We start from the raw sequence: 26369 nt of genomic DNA on the forward strand, positions 1-26369 counted from the left end.
GAAGTCTAAAAAGTTATGGACACAAAGACAGCTGCCTGTAACAGAACGTGTGCAGTAGCATTACAGATGATATACCACATGCTGGGTATATCAAAACAAGAAGTCCAGACAACTGAAAGAATTTAATTCATGAATTTTTGAGGACAAGACCAGCTAGCAAAGCATAAACTGTATTCAGAACAATTTGTAAGCATAAAGCTTATTTAAATGTAAATACAATGAACACGTGTCCAATGATGTACGTGTATTAGTTTTAGAAATATGAACTGAACACAAGTCCATGACATGGCAAAGTACTTTTAAATAAAATGTCCAGTACAAAAGTGTGCTCACTGATGCTCTACTTCACAAGCACTTCAAATATCATTTTCCCTTCTTCAGCTAGATTACTGCCATTCCAGACTTTTTTTTTTTTTTTTTTTACACTTCAAAATCTTGGATTTTAGTACCTATCTGAGGAGAAGATGATAAAAGATTTTGGAGTGAATTGGTCTCCTGCCTCAAGGCACAAAAACTACAGTGCTTGCAGATCTAGCAGGAGCCAATGCATCAGTTCCCCCCACCTGGAGGCCACCACTCCCCCAGATGACACAGCACGATCACTTTTGTGAGTGCTCCTTGTCTGTTTTACTATGAAGCCACTTCATTTCACATCAGCCTCAGCAACAATTAAACCAATTCATTTGATATCGACACACACAGTCCCTCGCCACAGTGACAAGGGATAGCGATGAACAGCCCATGAGCACTGACAGCTTACTGCTTCTGCTGGTTCACAAGCAAGCACGGGTCTATGCCCTCTGCTGGGTTGGGGAGCACGACCATCCTTTCCGTCTGGGAAGTCTATTGTATAAATTAGGAAACAGGGAAGTGCTTCCACAAGTCTATTGCAAAGTTCTAATGAAAACTTCACTTTAAAAAAATATAAAAAAGCTGCTGTTTCTTTTGAGAAAGCAACTTTCTGAATGCAAAGTTGTAATATTCTCAGTCTACAGATCACTCACCATTCTGATACAATTGCTGCAGCTAATAAAGTAATGCTGATCCAACTTCCATCTGCTTGTCTTTTTCTATTCCCAAATTCTAACAAGGAATTCTTGATTTTAACTTTTCTGAGGTGACATTCCTCCAACTGAAGGAACACAGGTTTTCACATTTCATATAATAGCAACAAGAAAAAAAATACTGCAGGATTTCTACCTTCAAGCTTTCCAGAAACCCCAGAGAAAAAGAAATAACTTACAAAATACTAAAGTATCACTGTCTTAAAGCCAAGGTACACTACACCATCAATAAACATGTCCACTCAAGGAGGCAAACATTTCAAAAACAGTCACCTGAATACATTCAAAACAATGTCACAGCTTGATAATTTCCTTAAAATGTTGCAAAGGAAATTGAAATCCCACCTGTATTGCCTAAATATCAATTATGCACTGTCATATGACACACAGAACTATAACAAAAGTAGTTGTAGGTCAAATAATAGCAATGACTCAGTAAAGACAACCTGCCTGGTCTTTATTCTCAGGAGAGGCGGGGGGAGTGTTACTGGTCAAGTACTTTATGACTCACAGTGCAGTATATTAGAATTTTTTTATTTTTTTTTTTTTATGTATTCTTCAGAATTGAGAGATTGCCCTTGTAGCTCAGTAGGTAGCTCTCCTGTTTCTGGCCTACGAGGTCATAGCTTTAAGTCCCTGCTGAGGAAATTTAACAAGTTCCATCTATAAATAGAATGGCATTAGATGGTGTTACTCCAGCAAGGGTGGTAGCCTGTAGATAAGAATTTTTAATGTTTCCTTCTGTTCTGATGAGAAGTAGAAACTGGACATAGAGAGGAACAATATATTAGATGAATGGCAAAATCCTTTGTAACTTCAGTAACCATCAGACTCACAATTCTAGCACTAAACTGTAATAAAGGCTAGAGAAGAACTTAAGCACAATAAATTTCCTTCTCAATAAGCATAAGTAATTAACTAATATTGCAGAGACTGAGACTGAAAAGAAACCGCCTAGGTACACTACTATCAAAATGTAAAACAAACTTCGGATTTTTGCTTAGTAACAAAAACATTCCAACATTCACAGTTCCCATCTTCTGAAGAAAAAAAATCTTCGGGAGACATTTATTTCATTATCAGGGTTAAAAAGGACACCACTCAGCAGTGCATAAGTTTTTTGTTCCCTATACCCATGTATTCCGGAGGCTTATTCAGCTCTCAAAGAACAGCAATTACTGTGCCAAAACTAAAGAATAAAGCCTATTCAAACTCTCACTTGAGTTTACCTCTGCTTTAAACCATAGTTACCTGGCCCTAGAGCTTAAAGCTTGCCTATTGCTTCCACTCGGCAGTGACGTAATTAATTTACTGATTAGCAAAGACAAAGGCTAACTCACTGGAGTGTTGACAGTTTTCCAGCACCTTTTCCAGTACTCACCCACGTGCCTAGGAAAGCAGACTCACTCTTCCATGGGAGACAAAGCAGTAGAGCATGCTGCAAGCAGATCTGAGGTACAAACAGTAAGTTTTGTTCATACTTGCACACCAAAAGAAAACAACAGTAATAAAACAGGTGATGAGGGTGATTTTACAGTGTGACTTCCTAGGTCTTAGAGAGAGACTAATGTTACGCTCAAGTAAGAATGACGACAGACATCTTGCAGAATTCCTCTGCAATGCTTTAGGACATTTTTATCCTCTGCTATCCATCTTTAGCTTCACAGGTTATTGACATTCCAGTATTAATTTTATTTGCCTAAGTGAAAATCCTTATTAGTTTCAGCAGTTTCCCACAGCAGACCAAATACAGCATCAACAGGGTTATGAAATTTAGACAGCAGCTGTTACACGTGTGCTCAGTTTCTGCTTGCAGGTAAAAGCTGCTGTAAGTAGGGAAGAAATCTATCACTCTGCTGCTTCTGCTCATATCATCTATAACAAAAAGTCTGAAGTAAAATAAAGCTAACCATCCTCTGAAAAACTCTATTCTCCTGTAACATAAACATTGTATTTTCATATGAAGACAAACTAGTGATAAGCAAATTTGTATGCATCCCCTGAAACATCTGGTAATCTCCTTCCCCTTTCAAGGTGGTGGACTGAATGCTCAGAAGTAAAAATTAAAAGAAAGACAGCAAATTACCTAAGACGAATTACCTGTTATTTTTTTCCAATTTGATATTCTAAAATTGAAACATGATGCAGATATGGTCTTGCTAAGAAAAAATACTTCAGTTTCAGCAAGGATTTTGCTAAAAGTGGGCAGAGGAATGCTATTTTCACAAATATGTGTTTGAAAAATCTCCTATGCAGTGCCTTACTGAAAATCAAGAGCCCCCACAACATTTTATGAAAACAAGCTTTAGTTAATGCAATAAAATGTTTCACGTGGCAGTGTCTGCAACTTTAATTTGAAAGCTTTCATATTTTTTTTGCTTTAATATACCAGAATCACTGAAAGTTAATTCAAAGTTTAACTAAATTGAACTACTCCAAGTATTTTATTCAACTTTACTTACTCTAACAAATCATAAAAAAGAAGAATTCAGTATGAACTGTTATCTACTCAATATCATACAGGAATACATCTTGATTGTATAACACTAACTAGTTTAATGTGTGCAGGAAGTTAGTTTCAAACTCTGATAGCTTAGCAGGCAAATGTTTGTACACATAAGCAAAGAACCTTAACTTTTTTAACAGGTATCAAATAGTTTTACTAACAGAAAGAAAAAATCCTAAGAAAAACTGAAGTAAAATGTATTAAAAAAATCTGTAAGACAATAGTGTTTAATTACTTCAAGGTGAATTTTGACACATCATAAATATAAGAAAGCAGCCTCGCTTAACAGAAGCGACACAGCCAAGCTACAGCTGCATACACAAAGCCGCTATGATTCCCAGTGCACAGAATGTACATGCAGAGGAGCTGAAATGCAACTCATACTCTGCTCACTGAAACGCTGGAGCAATGGAGTGTGGCTAAGAGATATCATCATATGCCTCCTCTTCATAGCAGCTACTTCCACGAGCAGTAGGTAAGATTTCTTCGAAAAGACAGAAAAAAACACCTCATGCCTCAAGTATATAAAGCTACAGAAAGATTAGCACCTTTATACAGAAAATGCTTTTCTTTTATTATTATTAAACAGAAGGTCAAAAAATGAGCTCAAAGGACACAAGAATGACCATTTTAACTAAATACTTTTTTTTTAATCACCATTTCTATTTTTACAAGAAAAGCAAAACAGTGGAGTTATTACTCTGAGTTCCCAATAACCTTCTTGATGATAAAAATAAAGCCAAGTAACTTGATTTTTTATCTTGAGCAAAAGTCATTATGAGTATCACCAGATTCAGTTTTGGTTAGTGTTTGTATCAAATACGAATGCAGGACTTGCAGCTCAAGTGACTGGTATCTATACAAGCTTTAAATGATGGCAAATTGGTTTGTAAGTTATGTAAAACCATGAACAAGCGAAACCAGGGGGTGTACAAAATGATTCCAACTATAACAGACATAAAACTGGGGTCAAAGCAATTAAAGCTTTCAGAAACCTGTTCATATTGGTCACACCAGCCACTTGTACCAGATGGCAGCTGACGTTTACCCAGCTTTGTGGCCCTTTCACTCTTGTCACGAAGACTGACGTTTCACGGACTGCCAGTTACCCAACTCCCTAATATTTAGTTTCACCAAGGCCCTTTAAATTCAAGGAGCAGGCAGGACAGGGCTCAGACAAGTTGTGGGGAAGGCCTGTTGTCCCCTCCCCACTCCATCCTGGCCCCAAAGGGACAGATGGATTGCTGGGCATGGGCGAGCTGCAGCTCCTCATCTCCTCCATAAAAGCAGGGGCTGCCCACCCTGCTCAGAGCACTGGGCATTGGATGCCACATTTTTATTTATTAGAACAGAGCATTTCATAGAGAAGTATTTTTACAGATGGATTTCCTTCCGATTTCTGTACCTTTGAAGAGAAAGACTGGATTTCATTAAAGCAAATAAAAATAAGAGAAGGATGTGGAACACATTTCCTGGAAAACTAGGACCCGGGGGTATCAGTGGGAGAAGCAGCTCAAAACCACCAAAAGCTCTGGCTGCTTAGCACCCAGAACACTCAAAACTTGATGGAGCCATAGCAGGGACTAAATATTGACAACTTCCATTTCCTTGCTAAAACGTTATCTAAGAGTGAGTCCTACATTTGCACTTGTGACAGGGTCGCTATTTTTAATCCGCCTTACAAAGAAAGTAATTTTCTACAAGTACCTGTGACTGATCTGCCATAAGAGTTGAAAGTAGTTGAAGGCATACAACTGGGGAAGAAACACTATTACAACCTTCAAACAGTCTGTCTTATGCCACCATGAAAATGCTTCTGCCTCAGTTAAACCATAAATCCACCTGAAACGTGAGAGAGAAATATTTCAAAACAACAAAGCTCAGAGGATGAACAAAGTTTTAACTAGTCTAAAGTGTGTGTTATCATGGTGCTAATGTTGTAAATGCCATTATCCAGGACAGAAAAAAAAAAAAAAGAAACTTAGAATTAAAGCCCACGTTCACTCAACTAATAATAAGTGAATACATCTGTTTGAACAAAAGTTTTCATACTTTGAGTCAGCCAAAAATAAAATATAACCCTATTTCCCTCAAAAAAAAAAAAAAAAAAAAAACTGGGATAGCCTCTGAAATAAACAAACAAATAAGTGTTGATATCAAATTGTTTACCTCAAAGTATTCATTTTTAGTTTGTGCACTTTATTAGAAAAAAAAAATGTAGTAAGTTTTAAAGGAAAGAAAAATATACAGTTCTACTCTGTATGGGAAAACTTGTTTGCTGAGCTAAGAGAACCCACTCCATATTGTTACTAATCACACAAAAATACAGCAGTACTCTCTAACATGTTACCTGGCTTTACTTATCCTATTACCCTACCATATGTCATTCTCACACATTGTTGCTCCTTCAGTATATATATTTGAAGAGTAGTTTATGCATAAAAACATTTTCCTTGAATTCATAAACACCATGCCTCCCAGTGAAAGTAACAGCGTATCTAGGATATGAAAATCAGAAGCCTGAAAATCCATAACCACTTCAAGGTGGGGTTACTTTCCTTTTTCAAAATGAAATAAGTAACACATTAAGCAGACATAAATCTTCTGTTTAGCTTTATGTTACGCAAGAAACAGCGTAGGTAAATGTCTCACACATCTTCCACAGTTTCAACAGAAATGTAATCTCAATTATTCTAAGAGCACTAGAGCTGCAGCTCACCTACGTGCCCTGCGGTGGACTAAGTGATAGGCAACGATCTTCTTCAAAAACCTTCTCTTAGCACAGAATAAACATCACTGAATCCTGTTGTGGGAGCTAAAAACCACAAACAGACCCTTTTGTCCTTAAGAAAGCAAAAATTCAACATATTCTTAGTGAATAAAGAAAAACAGGATCAAAACCATTAGCCTAGGACTATAAAGTACCTTCAGTGAGATTCCAGAAGCTCATTACACTCAAACCGCTCTCCATTCCTAGCTACCCATTTCCTCACCTGTCATTACCTTAATTAACACAACCTGAGTGAGCTTTTTGTAAAAACTCCAACTGAACCAAGCCTAGAAAAACAGCCAGGCACACATCCATCTAAATCCTTGGGATCATCTGACTCTGCTACCTCTGATTATAGTCCAAGAACTGTTTTTACCCAGTAAAATAATGTGCTTCAGGACAGCAATAAAGGTGCTCCGTAAGTTATATTATGGAATCAGACACTGACATTTAAAAAAAAAATAAAGTCTTCATTGTTGGGAAAATAACATGAAGACTCAAATAATGCGATCTGGTAGACAGCATTAGTTTTAAAGCCTTTTTTCTGAAACAAAAAACAACCAACCAAACAAAAAACTGTTGTTTCCCACGCCAGTCTAGCACACATTTACTTTGGTAGCAGCTGGAGTTAGTAACACTCACTCCATCTCTTGAAGTCAAGTTCCTAGGACAATAAGCGAACAGGAAGTTTTCAGAAGATTCCCACTGGTATCTGAGTTCTGCAAATCACAGAAGAGGAGGAAAAGATCAACACCCTGCTACCTCACACCGCACTACTTCAGTACATCCGTAGCCAGTCCAGGAGTCCACAGAGAGCCCACACAGCAGGATGTAATCAGCATCTTTTCCTACTATAAACCTAAATTAAAAGAAACAAACTCAGTGCAAAGGACAATCCTCTTGACTGGAGCCCATCAATACCAAGACGAAATGACTCTACCCAGATCTGGATAAAAAGCTATTTATAACCATGGGAAATCCAGTTTTTCTTGTCAGGATTAACACATTCCACACAATGAAAGTTATGTTTGTTTCAGATCTGCAAAGTCACGACTACCTACCTTTCCTAGTTTTTCATAGAAATGTAATGAATACGCGAATAACAGCCAGTAAGCCTAAAACCCAAACTCATGTAGATAACAACATGCTCAGCCTGACACTAGCAGCACTCCAGCTTGAGCGTGGTCTGCCACGCTTCTCAGTGTCAGGGTGACACACAACGCCGTTTGCCTAACCAACCTTTCTTCAATACATTCAGGCACACAGACCTTGAAGTGCATGGCACAAGCCTCACAGTGACCTGCTTTTAACCTTCTGCTTGACACCCAAAAAGAAGAAAAAACACAGTTCTCTGAAGGGCTCTGCTTCACACACTGCCCATTAACAGCAGCAGGATAAGGACTGGGAGCAATAGTTGCAGTGCTCAAAGGTAAGTTTGTTCCAGATCAACAACTGAACACTACATTTTTTATGCTTTGAAACAGAATGACCCAAAAGTTTACATAATCTCCCTGATGACTGTTTTGTTCTGATTCCTACCTGAAAATCCCGTATAAAACAGCTTAGTAGCTTTTTAGTCAGTCCTGCTTACTTCCCCAGATCACTTCTTAGTACGCCTCTTCTTACGAGTGTTTTGTCATTCCCATCATCTCTTAACCTTCAGGAACACCTTTCCAGCTTGCTGGTGTACAAGGCCTCACCTACCAGATCACAGCCTCTTCCCGTGTAGTAGAAGCAACCTGTCCAGATTCCTTTCAAGTCAGCTTCTATGCTACTGCAAAAATCCAGTGCCTGCCAGCTGGGCTCAGAACTGACAGCCAGTCCCTGGGCACTGGCTCCCAAAAACAGACAGCTGATTAAGGATTTAGACCGAACTCTGATAAAAGCCAACAAAAAAGCTCCATCTTCCCAGGATCTGTAATATTTAAGGATTCGCGATACAGTTTAGGTAGTTTATGAAATCTGACAGAAATAGTGCCAACCCTACATATGCCACAGACTCGTAAGAAAGAATTTTTAGAATAGAAATAATTGTGAAAGGTAGTTGAGTGTAAATAACATTAAAACATATAAAAAGGGTTTATACACATAATTTGACACGGTATGTAGAACACTTCACTGAGTCATACATTTTGACTTAAGTTTGGGTTGTGTAAACAACAGTTTCTTATTTTTAATTTACTAGAGAGGTTATTACTAGCTTTTAGTACCAAATCTTCACTTTAACAGTACTATGGGAAAATGAAGTTAGAAAGTATGCTGTTTGCAAGAAGAAGAAAGTAGTCAGCCAGACTAATTTGCATTAACTTTGTTTTATTTTATTTTATTAACTGTTAGCTCTAACAACCATAAATATTGTTTGGAAAGATCTTCTTGTTTATGGGCAATTAATACAATTTTACAACAATTCACGACTAGCTGGCATTCTAACTAAAATGTGTCTAGCAAGAGCAGTATAAGAGGAGGGATAAGATTTTAAAAAAAAGAAAATGAAAAAAGTGCTATTTAAAAAGTGATTCTAGTATCTTTTTTGATCCAAAAGACTGAAGAAAAAGAGCAATAACCATTTCACAACCATTATATTTCAGAATCCCAAAAAGAAACTGAAACATATATCAAGTAAATGCAAGACTAGATTAAGAGACAGATTTTAATACGAAGAATACAAAGTATCCGAATGGTCCAATTGCTTTTTCAATCCCCCAAAGAAAAGCACAAAGGGCATTAACCCTTATAATAGCTGTCAGAGACAAACACGTAACATTATTCAATATATACATTAAAAAGCATCTTCTCCACTGGATCAATTTGTTCCATAACAAGCATCTATGATATAAATACTGAAACAGAACAAGTCTAAACAGGTTATCACTTGTTCTTAACTGGCACCAGACAAAACTGTAATTGCAAACCCAGGACAGCAATGGATTTGGAGAGACTCATCTCCCCTTTCTTCTAGGGAAATTGTAGCAATGGTTGTTAGGTAGTCCTAACACGAGCATTTACAATATATTGATGTATTAGTACCACCTTCACACACGGATCTAGTTCCTGAAGCGATGCAGAAATTCAACAGATTACTTCACTTTATCCCAGTGAAGATCTGTCCTCACCTTTTCAGAACACTTCAAATACTGGTCATTAGTTAGCTGCAATCATTATCCCATGGCTTTCTATTCTACTCAAAGTATATGTCATATGACTTAGGGAGAAAACAGTAGTACTAGATATACATATGGCCAAGTTCTCAAAGGTGAGATAATGCATTCTGCACCACCCTCCCCCCCACTTACTTAAAGATGGTTTCCAGGCAAACACTTTGGAGAAAGGCCTAGGTTCCCCAGAGCACATCCTATTTTTCAGCAGTAAAAGCCTAAGAACACAATACACTTGCCTCCAAAGTTTGTTCCACTTGATTTAAAACCAGAGTACCACTATTCCGTACCAAATTTGTGTCTACGTATTCCTGATGCACAACAAATTGTACCCAACTTACCTGTTCATCAGCCATATAATTAACTGTAAAGGCATGTCAGCTCACTGCTCTGCATAAATATGCTTCAAATCTCAACTTCATGGGAACACGGGTTCTCACCATCTAAATCATTACTGTAATATAGCAATCGCCAAATTTTATGACTAAGCTGAATGGTAAAAGTGATTTTTTAATGGGTATTTGGTTCTACGGTTCTTGAAGTACAACAGTGCTGTCCTGTAAGCTACAGGTAGAACATATAAATGGAGTTTACATACGCATCAGATGAAAGATCCCATCGCAGGCATTAATATGAGACAAAAAGGCATTTCCTAAGCCTTGGCCAGTATGGGCTCCTTTCACAAGGCCAGCAATATCCACTACATTCAGAAAGGCTGGAATTTTGCTGAAAGATAAAAGTTGAAAGTTTCATTGTTGAGGCATATCAGCAAAAACATTTGGCACAGAAATAAGTTAAGAATATGAAAATGCATTCCCCTTTTCCAGAAAAAGATGCACATGACAGTATCTTTCTTCTCCATTTAACTTGCAATGTATAAAAGACAAGATTCCCTCCTCCCTCGAGTAAAACAACAACCATTCTTTAATTTGTCATAGTTCATGGAAAATGAAAACACTTTTTTTTTTTTTTTTTTTGACAATGTGGAATCATAATGACATCTATACAAATAACCAACCAGGCCTGAAATGCTGAAATAAGACACCTGTAATGAGCAGTTTTCATAGTACCAAAGGGATAAAACTCATACGTGGTTATCACGCTCTGCTGTTTTCACCTCTAAGGTTACTGTTTAGTTCAGTAAGTTAAGCGACTTCATCAGAAGACAAGGGCATTTTTTGAAGTGTTGATTAAAACCAGTAGTTTTAACTAGTAGTAGTGGTGGTCAGGGTTACACAAACAATTTGAAAGAAGGCAGAAAACAAATTTAGATGAAGCTGAGAGTTGAATGGACACAGCTGTGACATTTTACACCAAGTACATTCAAACCAAAATTACTTCTCAAAATCCATCTTGGGAAAACAACAATTAAAACTCTGATAATGTGTCAACTAAAAGCACAGTCTACATAAATGACCATGCCATCATTTACAACTGCAGAGAGAAAATCATGCTGAAATGCTGCAAATTCCTCACTTGCGAAAGACAAGAAACAGCACACCACAGGCATCAAGATTTCCAACTTGAAGGCTTCAAAATACATAAACAAAAGGAACAGTACTTAATTTCCAAACACCGTAAATTATCACCAACTATATTTCACTAGCATGATGCTTAGATAAATACAACACTTGACTGTCCTACTAATATTCAAGTACAATGAAAAATGCCCAAATATAATGCCCATGACTAAATGCTTTAGTAATGTTGATGAAAAGGGTGTGACTAAAGCTATGAAGTCTATCCCATTTTTGTTTTCAATATTCCTCTTACACTTCACAAGAAAAATGTGGGATGCTTGTGTGTTTCTTTTTTGTGTGCATGTGTGTTTTTGTTTGTTCTTGTTTTTGTTTCTGTTGTTTTGTTTTTTCGCCTCCTCCAAATAAACAAACATTACAGTACAGGATCTGGACAAAATCTTTTTCTTTGCCAAGGTAAAGTTCAAAGCACTACTATAGCCACCAGCTGTAATAAATTGGGAACTTAACAATGCATTCCATGTCATCAATACCTTTGTGACCTTTGAAGATGAAGTAGCTGGGTTTCCAAGATGTTTTCTCATCTTCATCTCGGGTATCAAAAAGCTGACAACCCAAGCAAAGTAAAACAATCACCATTGTTGGTGGCCCATTTCCTAAGCCTAAATCTTAATATCATCGTAGGAAGATGAAGACTGAGGAAAGCAGAAAAAGGCATTTCAAACTATGCTCTGAAAGACAGTTAACGTCATGAAACTAAACAACCTGTAATTTGTTGTACATACGTATTTGTTCCAAAATTTGAGGGGAAAAGGCATACATTTATTTTGCAGGTTTCCACAAGTAATTGTTTAGCACAACTAAGTGTTTAGTTGCAAACTGTTGCAGGCAACACACACCTAAAGCTTTGGCTTCAGATTAAAACATACCTATCCAAAATGCTGCTTCTCTCCCTGTGTTTTTATTCTTCTCCAATGACAATGCCCTAATAATTTCTTTGCAGCATTTGCTGCAGTTTACTGAAATCTCACACCCACCAGGATACCCTGAAAAGCCAACCAAAAGCTTCAGCCAATTTTATAATGCAGCAGTTTTCCAACAAGCCTGGGTGATGATTCTTGTAACGCTTACTTTGTGCTCATTCCCTGAATGGTTCAATACACTTCTCTCAACACAGGCTCTACCAGGTCCAAGATCCCACACAGCAAAAAAAGGTCAGATTCTTTTCCCTTTGGTAAAAAGAAATGTTACTAACTCCTGGTTCCAGTACGGGCTCTTCTTCCTTTAAAAGCTTTCATTTGAAATCTGTTAGAAAAGAGAAATTCTACTTCCTTCCTGAGCATTCCTATAGCTTAAGCAGGAGTCATCCGTTAACACTTCACAAATTACAAGTAGCAATGCAGATGACCATCTACATTGTGAGAACTTCTCAGAAATACAGAGTCCTCTGTCCTCACTATTATTTTCAGCTTATTTCCAAACACAACGGAGCAGTACAGTCCCTGCGTCTTCCAGGAGATTGTACTAACACTGCTACTGCAGTCGACCTTGCAAGAAGTTCTCACAGGGTAAAAATATCTCACAAGGTAATTAAAGAAACTATCTTTTGAAAAATTGGGTATTGCAGATGAACTCTGGTAATTTCTACACAGGAACTATTTCATGAAAAACATCTTCTCCGTGGTACTAACTTGAACCTAACAGTACAGGAACCAGAAATGAAAAAATCTGCTAATTAAATTTCACCTTTGTAAATTATAAAAAAAAAAAAAAAGTAGAAGATTCAGTGCAGATTGAGACACATGCTCATATGCTATTCAGTAAGTAATTACACCACCAAAATACAACTAATCAAATTTTGCCTCACACCAGGCAGAAAAGATGGCACAAACTCCCACCACTTAAGATTTTTCATTCACTGCTGGCAAGTTTTTTACATGCAAGTTAACTTACAGCAGCCAGATCTCACTGAAGAGTTATCAAACTGAGCGATACCCAGAGAAGAAGCACGCTAACAGCACGGTGTGCTTGCCGCTTCAGGCCAGAAGTTTTCTGTAAAACTGGGATTCTCTTATAGATGCTGACATACCAGGGTTACAGCCAGCTAAGTTATTCATGCTTCACTTTGAAATTATAGGTGAAGTTTTCATTTACATTAATGCTATTTTTGAACCTGGAGGAGGCCCCATATGATGTCAAAGAGTCCCACTGCTGATCTAACAAGCAGTTTCCACCAAATGATTAAAGTATTTTTACTCCAAAACTTGATCAAGTACCCAAATACCTTACTCTGCAATACAGTCAAGAGAACTTTTATTTAATATTACACCAGACTTTTATGACCCAGACAACAATGGAAGTTACCGCTCAGATTTAGTTCAGTCACCACCACTCGAGCACTGTAGATCTGAATGCATGAATTTTAACAATCTACAACGTAATAGGGTTTTTTTTATAGGCAATTTACTGCCAAAAAAAAAAAGAGATCCTAAAGGATAATGCTAGAATTAAAGAGGGCTAGTTGTACTTCACATATTATTCCCCTGTGAGATAACAAGGATTGCTTTAAAATTTAAGTTGAAAAAGACATCCAGGAGAGATTTAAAACAGCCTAAATTAAACAGAAATGTTTGTAGTTGCAATAAATGCTGTTTTGTGAACACAACTGTGCCACACAATGCATCTACTTACAGCTGCAAACACACCAGGAATTGAATGAATACTGCTAACCTGAGAAAGGATGGACCAAACAAATTACTTATATTTTACTCATTCCTGCTTATAATCTGATTTGATTTTAAGCAGAGCAGGAAGCAGAAGCCTAGACTTTTAAATCTTTTTCTGTTAAAATATTATCTGCAGTTAACAGATCAATTGTTTCTGGATTTCAATTCCCAATTTTCAAGGCAGGAGCTACCTGCCAAGCTGAACACCTTTTCTATTTTAAAATTAGTGGATACCGTTGTTTCCTACCTGGTTAAGATTCAGGAAAAAGAATACATATTTCTGCTTTTGTTCCTAAACAGATTATCGTCCAACAAAGATAATCTTTTTCCAATTGCTAAACTGAAACTAATTCAATCATTAGTCAGTCAAGCCTTGCCTGAAAGTACCCATATTGGGGGAACGGAGGTAGGAGAACAAAACAAAACCTCACCTTTCCTCTCTGGAAAAGCTAGATGTTAGCACAACATAAAAACCATGAGTTTTCACCGAGCATGGTTCAGTCAGTACACCTTGATCCAATACGTACAACTTTACCTTTATGTCATTGCCTCTAAATTGTTGCCTACAATTCATTTCATTTGCAAACATTTACATTTCCAGTAAGTAACACCAGCCAGCTGTCAGTGGGGGCTAGCAGGTAACTGCACACCAGCCCCACTCCAGTGGATGCTTTAATCTTGTGGCAATGGGAATGGATCCTCAAAAGCAACAAACGGTACCTAGAGAGCCCTGCTCCTCCTCTGGTGGCAGAGCAGCTGCAACCCAGACCAGTGCTATTCTTGCAGCAGGGCTCACCCCTCCCTGGCAGAAGCAATGTCCTCCCAGCATCCAGGTGACAACGGCTGCCAGCTTGGCCCAGTCATGTTCACCACACCTGCGGGAGCCCAGCACAAGCAGGCAGGTGAGGTTTTTGACTGCTGCTGCCCTGCATGGCTGCTGCTCGTGCTGAGCAAAGAGGCTCTCAGGAGTGCTGGACTCCAAGCATCCAGACAAAATCGCTTTGGCCTGTCATACGTTACTTACAACAAAGCCCTCTTCCCTCCTACCCCCATACAATGACTGCAGTTCTGTCGTGACTAAGTGTAGCATATAAGAAATAAAAACATCAGTGCTTTAAACTGTACGAGACAAGATCTTCAGGCATTAGGGCAAATGAGGCTGGTTTAACGAGTACTTAATGTCTATATGACATTTCTGCATGCACAGATTGATTACTTTTACTAATCTAAACACGTAGAAAATTAACACTGAACATCTTACATAAAGATGAAGAAAGAAATCAAGACTATTCAAGAGAAATTAAGGAATTTAAATTACAATTTAAATGTAAATTAAATTGTGTATCTTCATGACCACGGCCACCTTTCCTTGAGTTAGTTCCAACCAGATAAACACAAACAGTCCAAGGAGCGTTACCTCAGTCTACTGTGCTACTGAATTACTGCCTTTTTTTTTTTTGCTTGTTACAGTGAAATATTAAAGAGAGAAAAGCATAATAACAGAATTCAGAGGAGCTACTCACTAATCCCCATATCCATTTAAGTAATCCAATAACAATATCCAGTAATATTAAAGGGAAGGGGTTTTGTGTGTTCTCTCTCCAGACAGCTTCTGAGTGGGACACCATGCATTCTTTCTAAGAAGAGATGGCCAAAGAAGGTGAGGAGGAAGAGCTGGTTCTCTTTGTCACTTCAACTACTGATTTAGAAGTAGCCAGTCATAGTTAAACGAGAAGAAACAGAGTGTTTATGTGGCCAAGCAGTGATATTATTACAATTTAGACTTAAAAACAAACAAACATAAAACTATGAATTGTATAAGCCACATTGTTACTTCTGCACAATCAACAGACCAAAGTTTTTGTCTCAAGTTCAGCACAGCTTTATTGTATAGTCTACATAGTAACAAGTCTGTTTAATGCTCACTGGGGAAGGAAGAAGTAAGTAACATTACAACAATTCACCTAAACAAATAGCTCTGTATTAGTGTATTTCTCAGTATTTAAGAAGTACATAGGAATTACAGATAGAAGTGACTTGTTTGGACCTGAAAATTAAGGTGACAAATGGATTCTTGGTCAGTGATCTTTTTTCAGCTGGGAGATATCTGGCTCGAAAACTCAAGGCCCAGATGTTAAACGAAAGCATGGACATGCATGATAATTTGACCCTATGATTTACGTACATTCACTTTATTCAAGATACATCTGCATGTAGTTGAAAACTGAAATTAATAAGTTACGAGTATCTATTTTAGTTTCTGAGTTCTGAAAGTACCTTAAACTTTTCTTTTCAATCACAAATCCATTTCTCACACTGAGCACATAGAGCAGGCTATGAAAACAGTCACTACCAAAAAACAATGACGTGACAAAATCAATACACTTATAGACCAGGAAAAGATTTGAAAGAGAGAGAGCACTAAATATCATTGAATATATCAGGCAACAAATAGCAGAGCCCCAAAAAAAGGAGAGAGAGTTCGGGAAAAAGGCTGTCCATAAACATTACTGTTAAAAGACTGATGGCACAGGTTAAGCTGCAAGGTAGCTAAATAACCATGGCATATATTGTATTCTGAACAACGTAAAAGACAGGATGAACATTTTAAAATGAACAGTCTCATGACACAGATTAGGTATGTCCACTATTGTTACTGCTGATTTTCCAAATCTCTGCAAAAGATCCAAGTCACCTGGGAGTCTCTACCTTCAAAGGTGGAACAAAGCTGAGCAGTGACTAGCAGTACCCAGACTTCTCACTCATAGCACAAGAGTCATACGGAAAACAAAGTCCAGATGTTTGTATACATACCATTTCACATTCTAAGAGAGACACCAGTCATTGTAATTGCACATTCTAAGAGAGACACAAAGTCATTGTAATTGCATTAAACTTCTATGCAAACTTCGGTTTCAGTAACACCATTTCATCTGTTTAAACAAAGAAAAGTACGAAGAATTTGAGTTACCTTGGAGGTTTGTGGTACTGACACAGGAAGTCGAATCTGTCATCTGGCACGGGTACTCGACTCTCATTTGGATCAATAGTACAGAATGGGAAGTTTTCTGCTGCCGCTTGACTCTTTGTTAATACATTGAAAAACGTGGATTTCCTGTTAAAAAATATATATAAAGACTTTTTTAAACAAATTTGAATTAGAAGAATTTACAAGGGCAGGATAGAAACATTATCCCAAACCACATGCAGTACTGAACTATGCCTCTGCTTCAAGTGACCATTGCACTGTTTCTAGTACAAGACTCTTTCAAACGCACATATGGAGTGTCACATCAAAACTCCACGTTTACCTCTCTTCTGTGCCCTAAAGAATTCCCCTAAGTGACTATATCGCACATGTCAGCAGAGAAATTCTAGGTCAAAAGCAAAACACAGCTCTACTGGCCACTACTTATTTTCCTTGAGCATAAAATGAGAAAACAATCAGGAAGCCTGAAACGTATTTCAAGTGAATGTGCTCTGCTGAGACCTATCAGCCTTTTCCACAACTATACTATTTCTTCAGATTTATTTATGCATTAACACAACTTCAGTATCTAAGCAATAAAAGTCAACAACCGAACACAGAAAAGGGAGCAAAGAAAGCAAGTCACATCAGTTAATTATTTCAAGTGATTTTTTTGTGCACATGAATATACAGTTTAACTCAAAGATTTTTTGTGTGTTAATTACTGTCAGTAAAACTGCTAGGGAAAAAAAAAAAACACATTTCATTTAAACCGGACAGTGGATTATTTTGTTAGTTGGCATTTATTAAACCAAAAATAGCCACTCCTGAGTTATTGCTAAGAGAAAGTTCTTAATCAAGTCCTCAATCTTCCACCTCAAACACTCTGTTAGGTGTTTGGTTTCTTTCTTTAATTTCAGTTTTACAGACTTTCTCTGCCACTGGGTAACAGAAGTCTGGTAGCTGTCCCTGTACACAGCCAAAATGCTCAGAAGTCAGTCACAATTGTCCTCAAAAGTTGTTTTATAACTGCAAATGCTATTTTCTCCATTTATGTATTAGCCATTGCTATCACTAATTATTTCCTATCTGGTGTGCAACTCTCTTAGGCCCTGAAAAAGTAAATAGATATAAATACTGGCTTCTTGTCATTTCATTATGGCTTTGAGACAAGTTCAAAGTTTTCTTTCTCATTTTCAGAAAAGAAAGAAGTAGGGAAAGCTTTCAAAAAACTTCGTAACATTAACCAGAATGGAAGATATGATAGTGATGGTTAAGGTGCTTTTTCATCTCATTAAAGAGATAGTAAATCGGTACTATTTTTGTACCATTTTACAGCCACTTTGCCCTTACTTCTCCCTTTTATTTTGCTATCGTATTGCACCAGGGTTGTAAGCGTGTGAACACCTGGAGGTCCTGTTAGTGAGCACGACACGCAGATCACCACCACAAGGCTCTCCAGGGGACTCTGCCTCCTCCAGAAGCACCTCAAGACAGGCTCCTCCGCCAGGCCCGAAGCACTCCAGCCGAGGAGCACACCAGGGAACTACAGCTGCTCATCCCCACCCGCCCCGTCCGTGACACTCATCTTTACCAGCTCCCAGGAGCTGCAGGAGCCCTGCCCGGTGAGGCCCCCCCGCGCCCCCCACCCTCCCCAGATAAGGCAGGAGGGCCCCGCCTGCCCGTGCCCACGAGGCGGCCGCCGCCTACCCGACGTTGGGCAGCCCGACGATGCCGATCTTGAGGGACGTCCCGAACCGGCCGATGATGGGGTGCGCCTTCACCCCGTCGCCTGCCTTCTTCGGCGGCATCTGGGGAGGCAGAGCAGAGCAGAGCACAGCAGATCAGAGCAGAGCAGAGCAGAGCGCCGCGAAGGCCCCGCGGAGCCGCCTAGGGGCGGGGAGCCCCCCGGAGGCCGCCCGCGGAGCCCGGCCTGCTCCCGGGGGCAGGGGCGGCGGGGCGGGGCGGGGGCTGCCCCCAGACGGCCGGGCTCACCTCGCGGCACGGCAGCGGCGGGGAGCGGAGCGGCGGGGAGCGGAGCGGAGCGGCCTGACACGCGGCCGGGACACGCCGGCCCAGCAGCTGCCGGCGGCGGAACAGGCGGGGCCGCGCCGCCCATCGGCCGTGCCCGCCGCCAGGGGAAAGGTCGGCGGAGCGGGGCGGGGCGGGGCGGCCTCGGCGGGGCTCCGCGAGCGGCCCGGGAGCTCCGCGCTGCCCCGGAACCACAACGGGCTCCCGGGGCCGCCCGTGGCAGGCCCAGCAGGCGGGGAGCAGGAACGGGCACGGGGAAGCACGGAGGGAGCCCTGCGCGTCCCGGCTCCGCCGCGCTTCTGCCAGCAGCCATCCAGGCGGGCTGGGGGCACCGCAGCGTGCGGGACGGGAGGCTTCCACCTCCGAGGACAGCAGTGGGATCGCCTGCAAGTTGATACTTCACGCTATCCACCTCAAAAAGATGTTCCTGAAGCTTCTGGACTTCACAGAACCCCTGCACCACATCCAGTGACCTTTCCAAAGCCATTCAGAGACAGCAATCCATAGTCTAACATAACGCCCAACGCTCATGGCAGGGAAGATTATCGTTGGGGAAGCAAATACCACAACCTGAATACATTACAATCAAATGTAATTGTGTTTACTTAATAAATTACACTGTATATATAACAGCAACTCATATGCTGTAAGTAAAACCAGCAAAAGTACATATACCAGTTTAAAAAAGAACATTGGTAGATGAGCCCTACCCACCTAGAGGAAACAACTGTGTGCCACAAGACACACAGATCCCAGCATTTAGGGCTGGTGACCATGGGGCTCCCAACACCTGCAGCACCAGCCACCTGGGGCATCCCTCCCAGGAGGAGAAAACACACATCCCAAAATCAGCAAAGACTCGAAGAAAGGGGATGGTGGTAAATAAATAAGTAAAAGGGGGGCTGTCTGAGGCGCAACACCAGCCTGAGGAATCAGTGAGCCAGCACTGGAGGCGAGAACAGAGCTCTGCACCCAGCCGCAGGTGCGCAGTGCCCAGACTCCATGTCCCAGCAGAGCTGGTTCTGGCCGGCAGAATGTGCCTGAACAGCCTGGGCTAGGCAGGAGGTAACAGGGACCTGCAAGAAGTTACAGCTGTACTAGAAGAATTTATCTCCATGCAGGGTTCCACTTAACCTGTAAATAGGATTTTAGTGTAATGGATGACCATTATTAATATAACTTGTGTTTTTGCTGCTTCAGCAATGCCTCTACAGAACCAGCTTTGCTGTCCTACAAAGGAGAGTGCAGGCACGCAGAGCCTGTTCAGCCAGTCTTCAGACGCAAGACTGGACTTGACTCTCAGATCAGCTGGGGAAAGAAGAGGCTGGTTTCAGAAGTCAGTATTTCTACAGGGTGCTAGGTAACATAGCAAGGACATTTAGGGCTACACTGACAGTTATCAGAATATAGAATGTTTCCATTTGCTGTTTCAAAGAAACAAAGATAATTTTAATCTATAGATAGGATAAAGATTGCTAACTAGCTGTAAGTCATTAAGATCATCAGTTCCCCAATCAAAATTACTTTGATAATATCATTTTCAACAGAAAAAAAAAAAACAAACAAGAGTCCATAATGATTAGACTTGCATTATGTGTCTAGAACATTTTCTTATCATGTCATAAATCTATGCTAACATCACATTCTGATACTTTGAAGAGTGCAAATACTTAGTTGAGGGTATAATTTGCTCTAGTGGGTCTTTAAAATATTTTAATTGAAGAAAAATTAATTTTTCATCTAACTTCCTCTAAGATCGATTAAAACAATTTGCCAAAAATAAATAAATCAGCAAGAAAACAACAATTCTCTCAACTTAAATAGGTCTTGTCAAAATACATCATACTATAATTTAATGATGTCCTCCTATACAGGCTTGTCGTGGTTTAACCCGGCCGGCAGCTAAACACCACGCAGCCGTTCGCTCACCCTCCCCCCTCCCTCTCTGGGACGGGGGAGAGAAATGGAAAGTGAAGCCCGTGAGTTGAGATAAAGACAGTTTAATAAGACAGGAAAATAATAATAACAAAAATAATAATAACAATAATAATAATAATGATACAATGGTGATAATAGGAAAGTAATAATAATATGTACAAACAAGTGATGCACAATGCAATTGCTCACCACTCGCTGACCGATGCCCAGCCTAACCCCGAGCAGTCCGGCCCCCTCCCCCTGGCTAGCCACCCCTATATATTGTTTAGCATGACGTCAGATGGTATGGAATACCCCTTTGGCTACTTTGGGTCACCTGTCCTGGGTCTGTCCCCTCCCAGCTCTTGCTGCACCCCCAGCCTGCCTGTTGGCAGGACAGAGCAAAAGGCTGAGATGTCCTTGGCTTAGTATAAGCACTGTTCTGCAACAATTAAAACATCGGGGTGTTATCAGCACTCTTCTCATCCTAAGCCAAAACACAGCATTCCACCAGCTACTAGGAAGAAAATTAATTCTGTTGTAACTGAAACCAGGACAAGGCTTTTTTATTGAATGTGATCTCTAAGAGCACCCTGAAGTGATTATTGCTTGTATAGGAACCATGACCAAGACCCTGCACCCTTCTGCAAATAACATGAAGGGAAGGGAAGCATCAGGCACGAAGTGAACCCTGTTCACTGCAAGCAGAGATGCAGGTTCATATCTCCTGGTCTTCTGTTTCCTGACCCAACAATCCTGCACTGGGGCAGGCAGCACCAGAAACGTAGAATACCAGGAATATGCACTTATCAACTTTCCTTTCGGATTCAAGGAGCAGTGGCAGTGAGGCATACTACCAGGTCTTTGTTCAAGCTTATTTAGATTAGTAAAGGCAGCATATGCTCAAGAGGCATATGCCCATTGTAAACACATCCGGATTTGTTTATATCAACTCGCACAGCAATTTAATAAATAACAAACTAATCCTTGAGAGGTTGTATCTGGGAATATATTAGATGTCAAGAAGACAAGACAAAACATTTAGAATATACAAAAAATTAGTTGTAGAATGTTACAAAAGTCTGACCAAGACTCTTGAAAAAAAAAATTAGACACTTTCTTCAACTCAGACTGTTCCTCTGAACCATTACAGACAGACACCATCAAGTGTTTGCCTGCTAAGAAAATTGAAGGAGAGATGTCAGTAAAAACTGTTCTTATAGCATGTCCTATTTTAGATTCGTAAGATTAAATTCTCAGAACTGGAAAACCACCAGAGTGAAGGAGTCAAGGTGAGAGTATCATCAGATTATATATCATCTCAGTTACAATAAAAGGAATATAATCTTGATTTTTTATTTATTTATTTTGCTAAGAAAGGACACTGTTTTCCAAAGCCTAATTCTGAATTGCATATCAAAAAACCAGCAGTTACTACTTATTTTCCTTTTTGGTGACCAAAGATTTTGCTGCAGTATGGTGGAGAAAAAGACTATGGTACCCATGCAGAGATTTTTCCTCTTAGTGTAGTGGTAATCATTAATAGTCAGTCTTTGGTGGTAGCATGCTTATGCAAGTCTTTCTATTACTTTAATCTAACACTACCAATAGGAAAAAGAAAAAAATAACAACAACAACTAATTCAAATTAACATTTAGTTACTTAGCTCTTGAATGAAGCAAATGGATTACTACAAGAAACATTCAGACATACTGAAATTAGCCAAAAATGTGTACGAATAACTGCTGAGCAGCTCTGCAGCCTTTGCATCCGTAAATAAAAAACCTCCAGTAAGCAAAATTTGTGTCTTTTTCAGGAATGGAATCAACACATCTCCGTTTTCCAGCCTTCTAAAAGGTCAAGACAGCCCACTCCTACCCATCCTACACTGTATGTCCTGAAAGTAGGGTCACACAAGGCTACTTCACTGCAGAATAAGGCATGAACTCGCCTAGCTCCATTAATAAGGCCACAAACATTGTGAAAGGCTACTTTTGAGGACTATTTCCATCAAATACATTTTCTTACCCTCTTAACATTTTGTCAATCAATTTTGTTGTCCATCTTTTTAGTGTAGGCATGATATCTCAAAATATTTTTTTAAACTATCTTCTTAAAATATTTAAGCTGAGTATTTGTCTATGACAAGAAAATTGCTAATTATTTAGCACCCAGCTAAATTCTTTTCTTCACCAGTTCATAAGCACAATATAGGTATCAGCAGTTTGCTATTAGAAACAAAGGACTATATATATATATCTTTGTATCTATAATGTATATTTATGTATATACATAGAGTCTAATAGTTGGGGGAACGGGCTAAAGTTGCGCCAGGGGAGTTTCAGGTTAGATGTTAGGAAGAGCTTCTTTACTGAAAGGGTTGTGAGGCATTGGAACAGGCTGCCCAGGGAGGTGGTGGAGTCACCATCCCTGGAAGTCTTCAAAAGACGTTTAGATGTAGAGCTTAGGGATATGGTTTAGGGGGGACTGTTAGCGTTAGGTCAGAGGTTGGACTCGATGATCGTGAGGTCTCTTCCAACCTAGAAATTCTGTGATTCTGTAAAGTGTGGTAACTCTGATTTTAGCTATCTGGGAAAACAGCTCAAGTCTGGAAGAGAAAAAATTGTTAAGATCTTGACCACTTCTGCTGCTGTTTCTAGTTCAGCATATCTAAATCAGTGCTGTGCGTGCAAGAATTTGCAAGTTTGCATACAATTTTTCTAATTGATGCCCTTTGTACTTCATCACACACCATACTGTAATAATGCTACCCTTCAATCTATTCCTATATCTATTTTATTGTAAGTCATTGCTATTTCATTACCTACCGTAAAGGACTTGAAAGCATTTGATTCCATCAGCTAGAAATCATCTCTTGGCAGTGTAACATTTCACCCTACCTACCTTTGTTTTCAAGTTGCATTTAGAGTCATGCTTTGCCTTACTTGGTTGAATGTTTCTATCCAAATCTGTCATAGTGATGAAAGCCTTGTTTTAAACTGGCATGCATAGCTTAAATTATAACAATCCTGTTACTTAAAATGTGTTCTGTAAGTTTGATGGGAAAAAACATCTAGAGAGCAGTCATCTCAATGTCATCTTAACTCTACAACATGGACGCCTGCAAAAATACAGCTTATTGTACAGCTAGCACACGTGCAGAAGTCAAACAGTCCCAGAGCGTCTCTGCCTGATTAAAAACAATGTTTAAGGGAGAGTAATAAAACAAACACCTCGTGGTTTGTGCCACCAACATACTCTTTGCTTTTTGCTTCCCAGAACATATATTTACTGCAAAGCCACCGTTAACTACAAAAATAAGTGGTTTTGTAGAACTGAAAGAATAAACACAGAGCCCCTGATCCTTGCTGTGACCGGGCAATGTTCAGCGCAACCCAGGGGGTTAGAAGAACAAAGTTGCTTTTGCACGCCACCAATCCTGGATTGCCTGGGTCCTTGCCCCTGGGAGGGAACAGGATGGCTCTGAGGAATAAATACACTCTGTGCTAAAAAGAAATGCTGCTCAAGGGCACAGTCTAAACTAAATGCTGTTCAGTGACTTCTGGGGAGTTTAAGGGCACTCATCACCCAGCTGAACTGTACTTTAACACAACATTTTTAAACACTACTTTTGATAGGATTCAATAGGCTTTGGCTTTACTTTCTTAACTGTGGATTCATCTACTTCCATAGAGAATCTAGGCTTGTGCCATTCCTTACATTCTGAAATTCATACCATACTTCACATTTATATTTACTCATTTTCAATCTTTTTATTTTGTTGTTGTACTTACTCTCCTTACCTAAAGACCAGTACAAGGGTAAGACTTGCTCAGGAGCACATAATGAGGAAGAGTCTGATCTGGCACCTATTAATATTTTTTTCCTAGATCACAGAAATTTCAGCTGAATGTCATAACTCTAACATAGATGATGTCACTAACAGGTATAACATCTACTAAAGTTTCCACAGTGAGAATAGTGAAAAAGATTCGATCACAGACAGAGATAACAGAAAGATACTGAAGTAGGAGAAATTACTGGGGGATTAATGAAATTTTAGTTCAAAAATGACAAGTTTGCTTTGAACTTTCCAGTAGCCTAGCTAAATGACAGTATAAAAGCAAGTACCGATTTAAAATAAAAACAATTCTACAATTACTACTACTAAAAGCAGAGAAAAGTAGGGGAAAAAGAGTTACTCATGGACGTGAATTAAGAGGTATTACTCACAAAATACCAAAGAATTCCTTAATATCTGTCAAAAGCTGCAACCTTAGGCAGGTCAGCCAGGCTTCTGAAGAAAACCACAGCAGCTGTACCACTGCACAGGCAGCACGTGCTCCCGTAACAATGGAGAGCAACAGGGGCTGGATGCTGAGGGGTTGCAGGATGGTCCTCAGGACTCGCTCATTAGAGCACCAAAGTGAGTCACACCTACACATATGTAAAGATACCAAGGACATTACCTACTTCTTCAAGAAGACATTGCGTATAATGATGCGTAAAATTTCAAGAGTTTACAACAGCAGTCATCTAGAAGCTTTGCCTCATGAAGGAACATTGTTAGGTTGACCAAGTGGGTGCACATCTGAGTCCAATCGAGAAATACTGTGGTAGCACTGCACCTCTAGGGAACGTGGGATGACAGTTCTATGTTAGGGTTATCACGACCTTTGCAAATACAATGGAGATTCGTTTGTTAGAATGCTCCGATTTCCACATAAATGCTAACTGCAAACAGCTGCTATTGTATTCTTGTGGTCATTATAAGAATCCAATTATTCCTTTACAGTAAAATTCAGCTACTACACTATAAAAATTCAGTAAGAAAAAGCAATTTTAGCCTTGGACCATATAAATATCTATAAATTTTCTTTAATTTCATCATAGTGTTTTTCATAAGAAAAAGTCACAATACAACCATGCCTCATTCAAGTGCTCAGAAGAGGATCTCTTAGCTATTTTGCAACTTATTTCATGATTCTCCACTTGAAAAAGCTTAGCAACTCATCACCAGTGTTTTCCCCATAGTTAATTGACAAAGTTGCTCCTAAGAGCCAGTCTTCTTCAAAGCTGGAAGAACACTGTGCCTTCAGGTGCTTTTCTTTCCTTGGCTCTGGGTTTCATCTTTCTGACCTACCTTGTATCCTTGTTTTAGGAGAGCTCTGATAACACCTTAGATTTCATGTTTCTTCAAACTCTAGTACTTTCACAAAAGTTGGAAAAATAATTATTATCTAGAATACAGTGGTTTCCTCTTTCTTCTTGCTGCTGATCTATATAATTAATTGCTTTCATAACTGCCCTGTTGACAGAGAGATACCATTTCCATTTTGTCACTTTCTTTTTGCTATGGATCAAAAGAAGAAATACACTAAAATACAGTAAGAGTAAGTATAAAGTGAAACCGTAAGTCATGAATTGAACATGAACACCCAGGTTTTCCCCACATTTGAAGAACTGCATAAAGCATGAGTACAGTCCTTCAAAATGACCTATTTATGTTTGCCTTGAAGGTCTGAAGGAAACAACTTATATATATGCACTATATACGCTATGTCCCAGCACAAATCAAGAGTTACAGCAGTTTCCAAGATGCACCAGCCTCCATCTCCACAGGTCACTAACAGCCAGAAGTGCCGCACAAGTACCATCATCCGGCAACAGCCATCAACATGACAATGCAGCTGAACAAGAACACCATTTAGCAGACACCTTTCCATTTTACCTCATGCGCTGTTCTCCCAAAAT

General features: G+C 39.5%; 1 protein-coding gene across 3 annotated transcripts in view; it reads right to left on the bottom strand.

Annotated features, from left to right (window-relative positions):
• OLA1 (Obg like ATPase 1) overlaps positions 1 to 26369 on the bottom strand; it is a 109117-nt gene that overhangs the window by 77495 nt on the left and 5253 nt on the right. Inside the window, exons 1-4 of one of the 3 annotated variants that reach the window (XM_068685713.1) lie at positions 18663 to 18826; positions 18378 to 18478; positions 16671 to 16814; positions 10094 to 10221 (exon numbers count right to left, since the gene is read on the bottom strand). In XM_068685713.1, coding sequence (XP_068541814.1) covers positions 10094 to 10221; positions 16671 to 16814; positions 18378 to 18478 — 373 coding nt within the window. In that variant the 5' untranslated portion in view covers positions 18663 to 18826. Of the gene's footprint in view, positions 1 to 10093; positions 10222 to 16670; positions 16815 to 18377; positions 18479 to 18662; positions 18827 to 26369 lie in introns of those variants that run through there. The other 2 variants (XM_068685712.1, XM_068685715.1) reach the window with 2 other exon arrangements.

This window comes from Anas acuta, chromosome 6, assembly GCF_963932015.1.
Source record: "Anas acuta chromosome 6, bAnaAcu1.1, whole genome shotgun sequence".
Classification (NCBI taxonomy): Eukaryota; Metazoa; Chordata; class Aves; order Anseriformes; family Anatidae; genus Anas; species Anas acuta.